Source organism: Ctenopharyngodon idella, chromosome 8, assembly GCF_019924925.1.
Source record: "Ctenopharyngodon idella isolate HZGC_01 chromosome 8, HZGC01, whole genome shotgun sequence".
In the NCBI taxonomy this organism is placed as follows: Eukaryota; Metazoa; Chordata; class Actinopteri; order Cypriniformes; family Xenocyprididae; genus Ctenopharyngodon; species Ctenopharyngodon idella.
Genome location: NC_067227.1, coordinates 3,374,529 through 3,392,652, shown reverse-complemented (window position 1 = coordinate 3,392,652; position 18,124 = coordinate 3,374,529). Strand labels below are relative to the sequence as shown.

General features: G+C 36.6%; 1 protein-coding gene and 1 long non-coding RNA gene across 2 annotated transcripts in view; both read right to left on the bottom strand.

Annotated features, from left to right (window-relative positions):
* antxr1a (ANTXR cell adhesion molecule 1a) overlaps window positions 1-8,191 on the bottom strand; it is an 88,474-nt gene extending 80,283 nt beyond the window's left edge. Inside the window, exon 1 of the mRNA XM_051902546.1 lies at window positions 7,670-8,191. Coding sequence (XP_051758506.1) covers window positions 7,670-7,812 — 143 coding nt within the window. The 5' untranslated portion in view covers window positions 7,813-8,191. The remainder of the gene's footprint in view (window positions 1-7,669) is intronic.
* A 1,814-nt stretch (window positions 8,192-10,005) lies between these two features.
* Window positions 10,006-12,847, bottom strand: LOC127517222 (uncharacterized). The gene is made up of 4 exons (XR_007931210.1): window positions 12,818-12,847; window positions 12,441-12,525; window positions 12,243-12,357; window positions 10,006-10,661 (listed from the first exon to the last, which is right to left on the bottom strand). It is a non-coding gene; the product is annotated as an uncharacterized LOC127517222 (long non-coding RNA).
* Between the last annotated feature and the right edge of the window lie 5,277 nt (window positions 12,848-18,124).

Sequence of the window (18,124 nt, the reverse complement as noted above, 5' to 3'; positions counted from 1 at the left end):
ATAGGTGCCATTTAATGTTTTAGTTCCAGTATAACTACCTCATGAAAGCATTATGATTAGTGCAGTTGTCACTGTGACAGATGTTATTTCAGTGATGCCATGTCTAGTGCAGAGCTACGACCATTGAGTTATTCAAATCATGTACTTGTTGTTATAATGTATAACTCTGCCCACAATAAAATTGCTTCCAGATGATCATGTTTTTGCATGGTAAAGCTGCTTAAAAATCCAGGCCCTGCCATCAGATCTACCTCAAAGTGATAGCAGATTACTCAGATGTGCACTTTATATTAGTTATTAAATAGATGTAATCATTGTTGCCATACTTTACTCATTTGTTAGAGTACAATGTATGTCAAATACAATGGAGAAATGTGTTTTGCTACACTTTAATACGGTTCATTGATAACAAAATATCAAATTAAGTAGCATCTCCAATCTGATTTTAGTGAATGTATGAAGTCAGTTCTCAAGTTCACAAAGGTCTTTTTGTCTTAATTTAAAACCAAATAAAAATTGTTACATTTTGATTTAAAAGTGAGTGTACTGTATGTTATATCATTCTTGCAAAAAAAAGTTCTGGTCCTGGTTCGGTCAATACAGATTTTCATTTGTGCTATAAAATCCACAATACATTCACAGCGTAAAACACACAGTATCCATAGCATATGGATATTTTTGTCACATAGCATTGGTTATGGTATTATGTCTTCTTACTGACTTTGCTTTGCTTAATAAATTTGGTTACCAACATTCTTCAAAATATCTCCTTTTCTGTTTCTTACAACAGATGTACAGGTTTGGAACAACTTGAGAGTGAGTAAATGATGGCAGAATTTTCATTTTGGGTGAACTGTGCCTTTTAAAGGTGCTACTCCAACTACTGTACCTCATTATAAGTTTAGAATTATTAATTGCAATGAAATGATGTGAGATAATGTGGCAAAAGCATTTGAATTGTTTAGGCACTGCTTCTGTTCTCCACTCGCCTTCTTCTATGCTTGTCTTTCTCCCTCTCTCACTATTTTTCCATTGTTAGTGGGATCCCGGGCTCTAAAGCAACCAAAGCAGGCAGAGTTTGGAACATCTGGAGCTGATGGTGAAGTGGTTTAACAAGAGGCAAATGGTATGTGTGTGCGAGAGTGTAAAAGAGAAGGATTTATTTAAATAGCTATAACTCTTAATGAACTAGCCTTCTACAGCTGCCCAAGATTGCTTATTCATTTTAACTAAAATTGGACTGGATTGTCACATTATTCAGTTCCTCCCTAACCCAAAGGTTTAGATAATTCCTGGGAATGGATGAGAGCACAAAACCCACCCCCAACCGCATCTCTCAGCTTTTATTTCAGAACTGGAACAGGTCAACGAGGACATTTCACTTATATTGGCTCAAAACAATAGCAGTTAGCCTAGCGACCATTAGGTAAATTATGTTTCACATTATTTTTAACCTTTGCTCAAGAATGATTTGGTGTTCAGAGCCAGATAACTAAAGAAAACCAAGAAAATTATTTCAAAATCTGTAATGGTGCTCAGATATTATTAGATGAATGCTTGGTCATAAACTGTAATATTAATAAGTATTAAAGGTCTTTCTGTAAAATTAAGCAACATTTGGATAATGTATTTGGCAAGTCACAAAAATTATAAAGTATCCAATACTCATATAATTAAAAATATCATTATGTAACCTGACTCAAATAAAGTTAAAGTAGCTCATTAGAAAGTCATTAGAAAAGTACAGATACATTTTATAATTAAAGCTGCAAGCAGCGATGAAAGGGCCCTCACACTCGGTGGCCTTAGGAAAACTGCGAACAGTGGGCGACATGCATGTAAGCGAATGAATACAGAAGAATTATGACAATGTCATTTCAAAGTGCCCTACTTTCTTCTGCCAACAGGTGACGCTTTGACCGGAACTGAATATTGCCATGTAGATGTCTTCAGGCCAGGACTCTAATAAAACATGTGAAGTTTGGGGCAGATCGGACATTGTATGCCCGAGTTACAACAACTTCCCGTTTCATGGCGAAACATCGAATTTTGTCAGGCCGCCACGGACACGCCCTTCAAAGAAAACTCTAGATCTTTGCAATTTAACATCGCAAAGGCCTTTAGATTAGACTGACCAAATATGATGTTGATCTGATTACAGCTCTAGGAGGAGTTTGTTAAAGTACAACGTCTAGAAATGGCAAAAATTGCACAAATTTTGCAGTTAATTCAAAATATCTGACTTCCTGTTAGTTTTCAGATTTTGCTTCAAGAGACTTTTTTGTAGGTATTGTTAGATGTGTGTACCGAATTTCATACTTGTACGTGAAACGTAGCATCAGGGGCGCTTTTGCAAATTTTGTAGGTGGCGCTATTGAGGCATTTTGCTACACCTAATTCTGAAACCCATATCAGATGTAAATTTTCACCACTTCTGACGCATCTGGAAAGCTTCATGAGTTTGAGCATGTTTAGGCCCTCAAAAATGTGATTCCCCTTTCATGGCGAAACATCAGACTTTGTCAGTCTGCCATGGACACGCCCTTCAACGAAAACTCAAGATCTTCGCAATTTAACATCACGAAGGCCTTGAGATTAGACTGACCATATATGATGTGCTTCTGGTTAAATCTCTATGAGGAGTTAATCACAGTGTAAAACATGTAATTTCCTGTTACCCACAGGTGGCACTATGACTGTAACTGAATATTGCCATGTAGATGTCTTCAGGTCAGGACTCTAATAAAACATGTGAAGTTTGGGGCAGATCGGACATTGCATGCCCGAGTTACAACTCATGGTGAAACATCGAACTTTGCCAGGCCACCACAGACACGCCCTTCAGCAAAAACTCTAGATCTTCGCAATTTAACATCTCAAAGGCCTTCAGATTAGACTGACCAAATATGATGTTGATCTGATTAAAGCTCTAGGAGGAGTTCGTTAAGTACAATGTCTGGAAATGGCAAAAACTGCCAAAATTTTGCAGAGAAAATTCAAAATATCTCACTTCCTGTTGGGTTTACAGATTTTGCACACACGGGCTTCTTTGTAGGTATTGGGCCGTTACATCTGTCTACCGAATTTCATACCTTTACGTGAAACGTAGCACGAAGGAAGCATGTTTAGGCCCTCAAAAATACGATTCATTTCGGAGAAGAAGAATAATTGGCCAAGCAATTACAATAGGGTCCTCACACCATCGGTGCTCGGGCCCTAAATATCGATGACATGGTATAAATCAAGCCTAGGATAAGTAAAAGTATTAAGCTTCATACATGAGTTTTTTATTAACGTAAAATGCATTGTTTGCATGAATAATAATCAGCTTAACCTTGGGATTATGACAAAAATCAATCCATGACCAGAATAATGATTTTTTACTTTATGATCATGTCTCTGGACGAATCACATAGAGCGGAAAAACAGAACGCTTCTCTAGCGAGGAAACGGATCTCATGCGCGAGCAGACCATCTACGAGACAAGCCGGATTCCACCGAAGCATTTTTATCTTTATGCATGTCTTTAAATAACAAAAATGATGCACCTACACTCTAGGGCCCTATCATACACCTGGCGCAATGCGGCGGCAGGTGCAACGGAAGTGTTTTTTGCTAGTTTCAGCCCAACGCAGTTATGATTTTCACGTCCTGTGACATTTTGTTTAAACAGCGAATGCATTTGTGCCCATTTGTGTGCCCATGGAATAGTGAACTGAAATAGTCTGCGCCACTGGCCAAAGTCAATGGCGCAGTTTATTTCAGTTGCCTCAAAATAGCAACACGCCAACAATGCACCTGAACACACCTCGTTTTCAGACCAGCACGCCCATGGGCGCACAAATGGGCGCAAATGCATTTGCTATTTAAACAGTGTGTCGCAGGACGTGAAAATGATAACTGCACCGGGCTGAAACTAGCAAAAAACACTTGCATTGCGCCTACTGCCGCATTGCGCCAGGTGTATGATAGGGCCCTGTAGTGTAGGTGCATCTATTTTTGAAAAAGATTTAGGGTGCTGCTACACACCCACCCACCCACCTTGAACCCATGTAACCAGTGCTCATGAAGAGTATTTATAGCCAGTCCCAGTGACGTCACATTGGAAAGTGTCTGATTAAAGCATTTTAATTTGGGACAATGGTCAAATACTTAGTTTGATCAAAGACTGACCATTCAGAGCCAGATTTTCCAGAACTATTCCAGAGAAAACAACAGGCCTTCCTGGTCATTAGTGTTATGAGTTATATTATTAGTTTCATAACACGTCTTTATTCCCAGCACTGCTTCTAAACTCTTGTTGCACTCTCTGCAGAAGTGCTTGAGCTGAATGAATCGAGAAGAACGGTAAATGGCCTTCACAGACCCTCCTGAGCACAGGAGCCAAACCATCAAGCCCACAGCTATAAAGTGGAGCCACAGAACAACCAAACTCAACTTTCCCATAACTCAGATCCAAGTGATCAGGCATTTCTGACTGATATGTGTTGATAAACTAACCCATGTTAAACATAATCAGAACTTAATGGTAGGCATTATCATATGATAGCTAGAAGGCTCCTGTTTTATATACTAAATTCATTCCATTGCATCTCTTGTCCGCTAAAGACTCTAAATAGACGGTCTTACCACATGACTGATTATGACCAGTTGTGTTTGTATCTGCTATAGCTTTTAAAATACATGAATCTGACGCGCAAAATAATGCTGAAACTATTGCAAAAGTCAGATTTAACTGTATTTTGACAAATTTATACTGAAAAAGTGGCACAGAAGTGCTTCTGAAGTGGCATTTAAGTGACTTTATATCAACTATTTGTGACCCTGGACCACAAAACCAGTCATAAGGGTCAATTTTCTGAATAAATAAGCTTTCCATTGATGTATGGTTTGTTAGGATAGGACAATATTTGGCCGAGATACACTTGAATATCTGGAATCTGAGGGTGCAAAAAAATTTAAATATTGAGAAAAATCACTTTTAAAGTCCTTAACAACACATATCCACTCACAAAAATACATTTTTGATATATTTACAGTAGAAAATTTACAAAAAATCTTCATGGAACATGATCTTTACTTAATATCCTAATGATTTTTGGCATAAAAGAAAAATCGATAATTTTGACCCATACAATGTATTGTTAGCTATTGCCACAAATACCCGTGCGACTTGTAACTGGTTTTGTGGTCCAGGGTCACATTTAATGCTGCTCAGAGGTGGCATACATGTATTTACAATTAAATTACAGCTGTATACTTTGAAACTAGGGGCTGAAGTGGGTGAGAGCAGGCATGATTTACTCTAGCTTTTTTAATTGCATCTTTACTTTGAATTTTGAGCAGGCACAGAATAGCCTTAACTCAGCTGTGTAAAGTTGCCTTTTGAGAACATTTGACAGATTTTGCTCTTTTGCTTAGTACAGTGGGGTCTAAAAGTTTAATGCCACAATAAAAAGGGAGTTATTAATATAATTTAAACCTGGAAATAAAGATCAATATTCCATCATCGGACTCACGCTCGGATTGATATGATAAAATCGACACCATCGTTACTGTCTTTACAGTATGTACAATCGCTAAGCTTTAGGAAGCCTATGAAGCTGAAGTTCAGTTATGGTAAAGGACGTTTCATTTCCAACACGTGCTGTAACCAATCACAACAGACTTGGCCATCTGGCCAATCAAAGCAGAGCAGGCTCTCGGAAAGGAGGGATTTAGAGAGACTGAATCTTCAGATGAGTCATTTGAGAATCATTGAAAAATGTGGTGATGTGCAATGTATATTATGAGAAAATTAAAGTGTTTTTTGACATTTGATGAATGTAAACCTGTTTTAGGAGACCTCCGAAACAAAATTAGAAGCCTTTAAATTAGCATAATAGGGGCACTTTAAAGTGAAAAGGGGACAGCAAATCCTGAAATTAATGTAACTTAGCTATTTGCTTTAGTGGCATGTTCTGTCATCATTGCATTCATTAACTTTATTCTCCCATTTCATTTTGTGTATCTAGTACGACAATAATATTTTGACTTCACAAGTCTTGTAGATGATGAAAGACATGAAAAGGGCCTACAGGAACCTCTGAAAGCACACCGGGTGTTTTTTCTTTTTTTTTTCGAATGACATGTTCTTTGCACCAATATGCAATAACATAATCATTGTTATATTCAAGAAGAAAAAAAAAATGGATGAATGAAATGAAAATGAATTTGATCCAACAGAATTTGATTTACATTCAGGATCCAAGGGGAAATGGGTTGAGATACAGCTGTATGTCACTGTATAACCATATGAATCTGTCCAACAATAACATCACATTCACAGCTGAACTGCCAGTCTACCCATGACGAATGATTTACATGTATTAGGAAACACAGCTGTGTTATTTTTTACTTAAAACACATTCGTCGAACATGAACATAACACTCTAGGGAAAAGTTGCCAAGTAGAGCCAAAGTTTAGACTGGTAGAAACTAAATAGTTGGAAACTGTGACCCACATCCAATTTACTGTATGTCCATGTGTGTGTATTCATATTGTGTACAGCGCGCAGGTAAAAATCACAGTGTGATGATTGAGTTTAGAACCGTATGTAATTGACTTTCCATGTGTTCTTATGGGTCCTAGGGCTTTCACAACACTACATGCCAAAATTAGGTCAACATAGCTTGTGAGTTGCCAAACAAATTATCAAACAAAACTAAACCAACCTCAATTTGTAGTCAAAATGCATAAAAGTATATTACTTTTCTATTAAATTGCCTATGTGGAACTAATACAGCAAATATGGCAAATAGCCTCTTAAAACAGCTGTTTAATCTATCATTCCCTTGCAAGATTTTGGCTCAGAGCTGCATATTTGTAAACTGCCCTCAGGGGGCACTACTTGCATCCAGCCAGTGTGTCCGCATTGACCCCAAACATGCAATTTTCTCACCTCATGTTAGATTAAACATATGTTACAGAAGAAAACAATTATTTTAACATCATTTTCTCACTCTCTCTCTCTCTCTCGTAAACTCTTCTATGTCTATGCCATTATGCACTAACTGACAAAATATCAAATTAAATGAAATTTATTTTAAAGAGAGCTAGCATAAGCACACTTTTTAAGCAAACTATTTCACAAAAACCCTGTGATGATCTATATCTGTGGATCCTCTGATAGGACACCTGTGTGAACTTGAGGAGAACTGACTTTAATTTAATTCATTGAGCAAAAATGATGAAGAAAAGTGAAGTTAGTTCTCAGAAAAGAATGTGCAGCATTTGTCAGCAGATGCCACTTATTTTGCATCTAATGTAAGTTCAGTCAGTGAGTGTTCAAATGGCATAGGCATTTGTTTTAAAATGATCTTCAAAGTATCCTAAATGGACAAACGTGACTTTTGGAGTTAGTTTCCACCAAAACAATGGGTTAAAAACATTAATACATGAAGCATCACATAATTTAGCCTTCCTCACTGTAACAAACCCTGAAAAAGCTTTATGTTATACACTGCATTTAAATTATAAGCCTAATTCTACATGTGCATTTGTAATTTATACATGTGTCTCTCTGTCAGGTTAATGTGTTAAAGCCTTCACTTTATGCATTTATGGAGTGTTGTCATGCTTATAACCATGCATTGCTAAGGAGAAGTGGCAAATAACAGGATAACTTACTTGTCTAGAACAAAATAGAGGTCAAAACCCCCATAGCAGGAGGAAGATGCTGTCCCTCTTTCCGGCACAAGTCCTGTATTTCCATTCGCAGTGTCCACCAATTTGACACAGAGCAAAACTGCTATCCTCCAAAGTCTGCACATGTTGTAAAGCACTGTTTGAGTCAAGCAAAAGTCAGGACTACAGGAAAAATAAAAAAGTGACCATGAGAGAAAAGTAAGGTTCCACAGGATCCTTAACAATCCGTAATCCGTATGTGGAAACCTAATTTAGAAATAGCATTCTCCAAAAAAGACTCAATTTGTCTTCTTTGTTCTTCTGTAGTGTCCTGTGGTAGCAGAGTGAATGTTTTACAGAAAAAAAGAAGAAAATGTCTCTGGTTAGAAAGAAGTTTCTAGAACACACATGTAAATGTGCACATGCACCCAAAAGTCTGACACACTTCTGCTCGCTGCTGCCCCAGTTGCTGCTAGATTGATGGAGTGTGGGAGGGAGTGTGGTTGTGTGTGTTTATGTTTGAGAATGTGTGTGAGAGCATGTCTTTGCCAGACAGTGCAAAATCATTGTCTCTCTTAGCCCCTTGACTCCAAAACAACTTTCCATCCTCTTTTTTTAAAGCAATGAAGAAAGCCAAGGAGTGAATAAGGTTGTTATTGCCATCTAGTGGTAAGAAATGTTAGTGAAAATGTTGATGTTCATTGACCACATTGCATTAACCATATTAACCACCAAATTCCAACCATTAACAGTTTAGGCATGGAGTTAACCCCTTATAAGCCCTGAAAACATTTTTAGAGTTGTTTTTTCTGAGTGACATACACCAAAGGAAAAACTCATAACTCCAAAACTATAGCAAGGAGAGTCAAAATCTAGAAAACGTTTTTAAATTTTAAATTTTTAGATTAAAAAAAAAAAAAAAAAGATTACATTTGGACATTCTCATGCTGATTATATATATATATATATATATATATATTTTTTTTTTTTGTAATTTTACATATCTTTCTTATTTGACATGCAATAATTCAGGAAGGAAATAAGGTAGGAGGACAATTCTAATCAAAAGTTACGGCATTGAAGGCCTTTTTGTTTAGCCATTGATGCCCCCTAACGGCATTTAAAATCGTTTCTCCGTGAGGAATATCTCGTAGTCAACGCAAGGGATTATGTTGATTTTGAACTCATTTCAATCAGGAGAATCCACTGTAAGTAATGATATGCCATTTTCTACCATCTATGCATTTTTCATTAAGTTATAATCGAAAATGCCATGTCAAAGCTGATTTTAGTTAGCGTCTGTGTGCCTGTGGGGTTGTATGTGTCATAATTCCATGAGGAATATCTCGTGATTGACTTATTGGATTATGTTGTATGTAATCGTAGGAATCTGCTGTGAATAATGATGTGCAATTTTCCACAATTGGAGCATGTTTCATGAAGTTACGAGCGAAAATGTGACATAAATGCTGCATCTGTATATTATTTACACATGGGTCTTGCTGGGCTTCACGTACAAAAACTCGCTCAAGTTTAGTCAAACCTTAGTCAAAGTCAGTTATGTTTGTTGTACTCTACTCTGTGAGGCCTTTCAAATGAAATATAACACATGATTATCTGAGCTGTATGATGTTTTTGACACATTGCATAGTACAAAAAAGTGCATAATACAAAAACATTTCATAAATAACTATTATAATATATATTATAAGGGTTAAAGGGTTAAAATGAAAATGTCATTTATTACTCACCCTCATGCTGTTCCACACCCGTCAGACCTTCGTTCATCTTTGGAATGCAAATTAAGATATATTTGTTGAAATCCGATGGCTCAGTGAGGCCTGCATAGCCAGCAATGACATTTCCTCTCTCAAGATCCGTTGGTGCGCCAAAAAAAAACCAAAATAACGACTTATATACTGATGGTCGTTTTCAAAACACTGCGTCAGGAAGCTTTGGAGCGTTATGAATCAGCGGTTCGGAGCTGATGATTATCTTGGCGCACCAAAAATATTCTCGTCGCTTTATAATATTAATATTGAACCACTGTACTCACATGAACTGATTTGAATATGTTTTTAATACATTAATGGATCTTGAGAGAGGAAATGTCATTGCTGGCTATGCAGGCCTCACTGAGCCATCGGATTTCAACAAAAATATCTTAATTTGTGTTCAGAAGATGAACGAAGATCTTATGGGTCTGGAACGGCATGAGGGTGAGTAATTAATGACATTTTCATTTTTGGGTGAACTAACCCTTTAAAGGGTTAAAGAAAGGGTCAAGATAATACTGGTATGTGGTGCTGTAAAAAAAAAAAAAAATCCCAACAAACAGACTGTATTGATTCAGCTTTATTTATATAAACACAGGTGTACAAGTAATTTAAATTCAAAATGCATTTTGTTTTTTTACATTTTATACACATTTATTACATTTTTTACATTTAAAAATATAAATGAGAATTTGCATAATTTATATAATTTATTATTTAAATTTCTGTATCTGTATGCCTTTACCAGCCAAAACAGTGAAAACAGTAAAATTGTGAAATATTATTACAATTTAAAATATTCTATGTGAGTATATTTTAAAATGTAATTTATTCCTGTGATCAAAGCTGAATTTTCAGCATCATTACTCCAGTCTTCAGTGTCACATGATCCTTTAGAAATCATTCTAATATGCTGATTTAGTGCTCATTTATTATCAATTTTATATACCCTTGATGAGCTTTCTTGAAGAGATTTCTTTCAAAAACATAAACAAATCTGAAAACCTGGTAATGCACATTTCATGTTCATTTGGACATTTCTGTTATTGCCCTTTAAATCAGCAGATAAAACTGACAATTGATTTCTTTCCTTAATTCATGGCCGTCATTTACCAACACCACCATGAGGACATGGAATTTTCTCAAAAACTTCATATGTGCATGTAGTGTAATCGTACTCCACTGTGCACTTGTCTGAATATTGAGTGGGCATCCCCATTCTACACAAATTAAACAAAATAAAAGGAATTAGTATGTATTATATCAGTCCAATATTGTGTCACAAAATGTATGTGTGTTATGTTAAATGTCTCTGTATTAAGTATGTAATCCGGTTCCCTGAAAAGGGAACAAGACATTGCGTCAGTTGCTGATGCTATGAGCCTTTAGTGCACACTGGTGTCTGAAGCACGTGTGTAAACACGTCAATTCTACTGGCCAAGCTAGTCATATGACGTCACTCAGTGCACCGGTATGACTATAAAAGGACACGTGCGTTAAACGTCATCAACTTTGATTTGTCTAAAGGAGCACGCACAGGCATCCTGAAGAATGGCAATGCGACGCAGCATCTCGTTCACTTCTCAGGGAACCTTGTTGCATATGTAACCCAGAGATGTTCCCTCGACACTGCATCAGTTGCTGACGCTATGGGAACAGTAATACCCACTGCACCATACTGAAGGAATGCCTGCCCTCAAGCTGTGATAGAAACCACAAGCGAATCAAGCATACAACATCCCAGGGATCTGAGCCCAGGGTGAACGTTAAGTTCTGCCTAGATGCTTAGCAAGTGATTGATATTAGAGCTTTCAGTGCCTAGAAGCGTGAACACTCACCTTAGCTCAATACCCCTAACCTCTAAAGCCCTTGGGAGCAGAACTAGCAAGGGAAGCTATAGATGTAGCATCAGCCAAGTCCAGCTTAAGCCCGGGAAACACCAAGCCGACATCAAAGAACTATCTGCGACGAAAGCGGACTCTGTTGTCACCTCTCATTGACTGCGTCTCGGCCAAAAAGCTGCACTTGAACACACTAAAAGGACTAAAGGCGACTGTCAACTAGCATGTGCGTTATGCGCCTGCTTGTAAGTAAATATCTGTCTATATCAGGCATCAATAGTCTATTTTCGTCATTCAAAAAGGGAAAACAAAACTAGGACTGCAGATATTGTTTGCCATTTTGAATATCAATCACACTGATCACTTTCTTCATTCCAGTCAGCTCATGTTATTATGAAAATATTCATGCATTCAAATAAAGTTGTAACAGCCTTCTGTCTTGACTTCTTTGCTCGCTTTTATCACTTGCGCTTTTATTCTCGTTTGCTAAGCTGAACAGCCAATCAGTGTTCTCTCTCTCTCACCGACGGCCCAACGCCGATTCAGCATGCTTTGAACTTTACAGCTCAAGTAATACACAATTTTAACTTTTTTTACACACACATTTCTTTTTTATACACTTCACATTTCTTTTAAATCCTCCCAAAATGTTCCCATTTACTTTAGAAACTCACTTCTGTTGTACTGATTGATCAACAGCAGGTGATGTCACTAATAAAAATGAAGGTAGCACTTTATTTTACAGTCCTGTTTCACATGTACATACTATATACTTATTGTAGTAATTACAATAACTGTGTAATAACAAGGTACTAGTCTTGAACCTATCCCTAAACCTAATCTTAACCCATGTAGTTATCTTAAATTATTCAGTATTTTCTTGGTAAGTACACTGAAGTACAGTACATTGAAAGTGCAAGTACTGTAAAATAAAGTGCAACCAAGAATATATATACTTACGCATCACAGCAGCTCATGGAATTAGCAGAACAAGTACAGTCCATACATTTACTGTTTCTCCAAGTGGATCCAACCGGATGCCAAGTCTTATCTGTTGAGTCCTGGCAAAACTGAACTGTCAAAGATCAGAGAATTCAGAAAAATTGGTCATATTTTCTAGTTATGCAATAAAGCAAAGGAAAGTTTATGTGTAAGTACCTGGTGTTTTGTGTTACTTGTGGACACATCCAGCATTGACCAGAGAAAGGACAGTGCACAGAAACAAACCCACAACCACAGACCTCTTCACAGTCAACAAACACAACCAAATAAAGCAATTGATCCAATGTTAAACTTTAAATAGTTTTACCTGAAGGGCAGTATTGAGGTGAATTTAATTTTAAAACAAATAAAGGCATTTGCAGTGACTGTATGGTCAAATTATCATCGACAGGTATTTAAAAAAAAAGTGTAAAATATCACATGCAACTGACACATTTAATGAATACTGTAATTAACTGTGAAAAAATCTATTGACAATCCTAAAATCTATATATTAATCTATAAACATAAGCAATATTATAACTGGGCCTTACCATGTTTCTGCAGACAGTGACCTGATTATACAGGTGCTGGTCATATAATTAGAATATCATGAAAAAGTTCATTTTTTTATTGTAAATTATTTTAAAAAATGAAACTTTCATATATTCTAGATTCCCTACATGTAAAGTAAAACATTTCAAAAGTTTTTTTTTTTAATTTGTTGATTAGAGCGTATAGCTCATGAAAGTCCAAAATCCAGTATCTCAAAATATTAGAATATTTACATCTGAGTTTCATTAAATGACCATCCTACAGTATAAATTCCGGGTATCTCTTGTTCTTTGAAACCACACTAATGGGGAAGACTGCTGACTTGGCAATGGTCCAGGAGACAATCATTGACACCCTCCACAAAAAGAGTAAGTCACAGAAGGTCATTACTGAATGGGGTGGCTGTTTACAGAGTGATGTATCAAAGCATATTAAATGCAAAGTTGACTGGAAGGAAGAAATTGGGTAGGCAAAGGTGCACAAGCAACAGGGATGACCGCAAGCTTGAGAATACTGTCAAGTAAAGCCGATTCAAACACTTGGGAGAGCTTCACAATGAGTAGAATCAAGCCGGAGTCAGCGCATCAAGAGTCACCACACTCAGACATCTTCAGGAAAAGGACTACCAAGCCACTTCTGAACCAGAAACAACGTCAGAAGCATCTTACCTGGGCTAAGGAGAAAAAGAACTGGACAGTGAACAGTGGTCGAAAATCCTCTTTTCAGATAAAAGTAAATTTTGCATTTCATGTTGAAATCATGGTCCCAGAGTCTGAAGGAAGACTGGAGAGGCACAGAATCCAAGCTGCTTGAAGTCTAGTGTGAAGTTTCTGAAGTCAGTAATGATTTAGGGGGGCTGTGACGTCTGCTGGTGTTGGTCCATTGTGTTTTATCAAGTGCAAAGTCAATGCAGCCATCTTCCAGGAGATTTTGGAGCACTTTATGCTTCCATCTGCTGACAAGCTTTATGGAGATGCTGATTTCCTTTTCCAGCAGGACTTTAGCACCTGCCCACAGTGCAAAAACCACTTCCAAGTGGTTTGCTGACCATGATATTACTGTGCTTTATTGGCCAGCCAATATGCCTGACCTAAATCTATGGGATATTTTCAAGAGAAAGATGAGAAACAGTCGATCCAACAATATACAGATGATCTGAAGGCTCAATAGTGCCTCAGCAGTGCCACAGGCTGATCACTTTCATGCCACACTTCACTGATGCAGTAATTTGTGCTAGGAGCAAGTCATTTGCTGTAATATGTCCTGCCGATCAAGTATTGAGTGCACAAAAGAACATACTTTAAAGAACTTGAACTTTTCTGTTTTGCAAATCCATTTTTTGATTGATCTTAGGAAATATTCTAATATTTTGAAATACTGGATTTTGGACTTTCATGAGCTGTACGCTCTAATCATCAAAATTTAAAAAAAAAACTTTTGAAATGTTTTACTTTACATGTGGGGAATCTAGAATATATGAAAGTTTCATTTTTAAAAATAATTTATAATAAAAAAATGAACTTTTTGATGATATTCTAATTATATGACCAGCACCTGTATGATGCCAAAATCACTATGCCTGCTTTTAAGTGAACAGATGAGGGTGGAGCAAGATGTTAATGATTAATTTGACAAATGATTTTGAAAAACTGATATAAATACATATAGTTTCATTATATTATTATTATTATTATTATAAATAATAATAAGTAATATTTTTAATATTTATAAATTAAAATTAAAATTTTAAATATAAGTAATATTTTTATGCTTTGGTAATGATCATTTTTAATTACAGAAAGATCATGACATGGTAAAAAAGATCTGTCATATTGCAAAAACATTAAGAAAACTTTACACTAGTAGCATATAGCTAATTGCAGTTTTATTGAAGAGAAATACTACTCATTATTCTCTACAATTTGAGTAGAAAAGCAGCCTTATCTGCTAAGTAAAGTGCTGTTTGGACTTTGAAGTTAAAACAAACAACAGCTCAGCAGCATTCCAGTGTATCCAATATACACTACCGTTCAAAAATTTGGGGTCAGTAAGATTTTTTTTATATATAATTTTTTTTTTAAATTAATACTTCTATTCAGAAAGGACATACATTTATCAAAAGTGACAGTAAACACATTTGTAATGTTACATAAGATTTCTATTTCAAATAAATGAACTTTCGAAAATGTACTTTGAGCACCAAATCAGCATATTACAATGATTTCTGAAAGATCATGTGTCACTGAAGACTGGAGTAATCGATGCTGAAAATTCAGCTTTGCCATCACAGGAATAAATTACATTTTAAATATATTAAAATAAAAAAGCAGTTATTTTAAATTGTATAATATCACATTATGACATTCAGTGGCTTTGTAAATATCTGTCACGGATTCAACTAACACACCGGGCAAATTTCAAACAGAAGGGAGCATCCCTATGCCCTGCTCCCTTCAAAGGGCAGAGTCCTCCTTGGAGTGAGCAGGGCACTTGCGTGCCATTATGTAGCCGTTTGGAATGCACTTGGAGAAGGGAGCAACGTAATTTCTTCATTATCTTCACCTGGGATGTTCCCATGACAATGCAGCATGGTGTCCATCGGCTGATTAGCTGTTCTTACAACAGAAATGTCTTATTATTGCTGTTAGCTGTTGCAAATAAAGATACATTTATATATATTTTAAAATATGTTATGTGTGTGTGAGTGTATTTCTCTGTTCTCAACTTTTAAACTTGCCATCTCATCTTTGGACAATGCATTACTCACAACACATTTCTAACCTATGAAACTTATTTAAACATAACATGAAAAACGTGTGAAATACACTGTAAACCCTAATGCTCAAAATACTTAATTGCTTTGAGTAGGACAAACTTAAATTGAGCAAATTAGCTGGGATTTCTACTTCCCAGCTTGCTTTGCCCATGGCACTCTAAAGGGAGAGTAAATGCTAAAATTAAGTATCCCTATTATGGATTTTTGAAAATTACCTTTCATGTAGTGTGTAACATAGCTCTAAGTGAATGAAAACATCCTGCAAAGTTTTAAATCTGAAAGTGCACCGTATATAAAGTTATATAGTCTCTAAAAAGTAAGAGTTGACTCAGAGTCAATTAAACGAGTCGTCTGTAAACCAAATCCCAAGCCGTTTTGTTGTGACGTCACAGCAAAACATTAGAATATTGCCCACCCACTTATTACGTGCGCAGACACCAGGGAAAATTCATTTTTTCAACAATACCACAGCAGTAGTCTTTTGTTGTGCTCCCGTCATTGTACTGACGACTGCTTCTCAAACCTTGGAGAGTTTTACGCAGGATTCACAAAACGTTTATTTGGACCAGCTTGTTCCTCTGAATCTCAACCTGTAAGTATGATTAATAATTCATGTTTATATTTTCTAGCAATCTGTCAAAATTCGTAGTTTTGTATGTTATGTTGTGTAACGTACACCAGTCTGTCTCCTGCTAACTGGCTAACTCACGTTTCTGTAGTTCTGCTATTCAGATGTGGGTCCAATATTGTCTAAAAATGTGTTGATTAATGCAGCTTGTCTGTCTTATTACTTGGAGTAATGATCAAGGATTTTCATTTTCTGAGTTTATAGTGAAGTAAATAACTCATTTGATTTGCAAGAACTCAAAATAAAAAAGTTAATTAACTAAATCTTTTATGTTAATTGCTAAAAAATTTATGGGTTAGCTAACTCAGTACTTCAAGTTAAGAGCATTAACATGCATGAGTACTACAAACTCAAAACTTGGTAGTTCTGCTTACTTAAAATTGGGAACATCATAACTCAAAAAATTTGATATAACTGATTACCTCAAATTTTTCAAACTAGCCCAACTTATTTGGGTTTACAGTGTAGCCTATATCATAAAAAAAACAAAACAGCTTGAATTGCTATGTTTGTTAACTCGAACTCTCCCGCCATCTAGCTCACAGCCGGTGGAAAACAATTGGGATAGGTGAAGACCACATGTCCCAAGATTCCGCGCTCAAACTTGGCGTCATCAAGCTATGCCTTGGTTTTGAATAGGCCTCTAGCGACCTCTAGCGGACAGAAAATCTTACATAGTGCAGCTTTAACACTGGGTTCTTCGGGAAGCTGAACAAGGTTATCTTTCCCACACAACCAAAAAAAAAAAAAAACACTTCTTTGGTGTCATTGTAGATTTCGTGGTCTAAAAACAAAATGACAAATCTTTCTCGAGCAAGTCCTGTGCAGTGCTGCCAACGACTTCTGTAACCCGAACGAAGCACGTTGAGGGACGCGCTTTTGTTCTCTCGCTCTTTTTGATGTGTGCGTGCGCTCTTCCTGGGGAAGTGTCCATACAAGGAATTCTGCCCTTTATGATGTTGTACAGGTCCATACTCGAAAAAAACTTTCTGAAACTTATACAAATCCTATAGGAGTGTATTTGGCACAGAAATAACTTTGACCATGTTTAGCATGAGAATCCAACTCTTTAACAGTGTAAATAAGTCAGAATGCAAGAAAGAGCATTAGACATCTCCTTTAAAGGGTTAGTTCACCCAAAAATTAAAATTATGTCCTGAATTACTCACCCATTACTCACCCTCATGTTGTTCCACACCTGTAAGATCTTCGTTCATCTTCAAAAGACAAATTAAGATATTTTTGATGAATTCTGAGAGGTATGTGCCTCGTTCATAGACAGCAATATAATCAACACTTTCAAGGTCCAGAAAGGTAGTAAAGACATTCAGTGCGTTTACTTGGATTCTCATAATGCGATTATAATGGGATTTTGGCAATATTGCGATTAAACTTTACCTCATGTAAACGCAATACTTTGATTAAAGTAATGCGATTAAGCTTATAATCGTAATAAGCATAATCGCATTAAAGGTGGTGTACGCCAATTTTAATCACAATATACAGGCATGTAAACGCCTTAATCGCATTATTCCTGCTCTGACCAAAGTGCGCATGTGCTCGAATGTACACGGATGCCGTGCTGTTCACACAACTTCACGAATGAACTCCGTGACATTATTCAGAAGTTTTCTCTTCACCAAATCGATGAACTCTGTCAACACAACTCGCTGTGCAGTCTCTGCTCCAGACGGTGCGAAGAATGTGACGGCAGCGTAGGCAAACCTGGCATTGCAGTGTTCATCGTGGCGCCAAAAAATATCCAGGACGTCCATAAAAATGTATTTTGAATTTGATGTAAGTAGATTAAGACAATGTCCGGTAACATGCATACTGTATGCCTATCTGAGTGTGGTATTATTAGAGAATAATCAGAGTAATGAAAACTGCATATAAACTGAG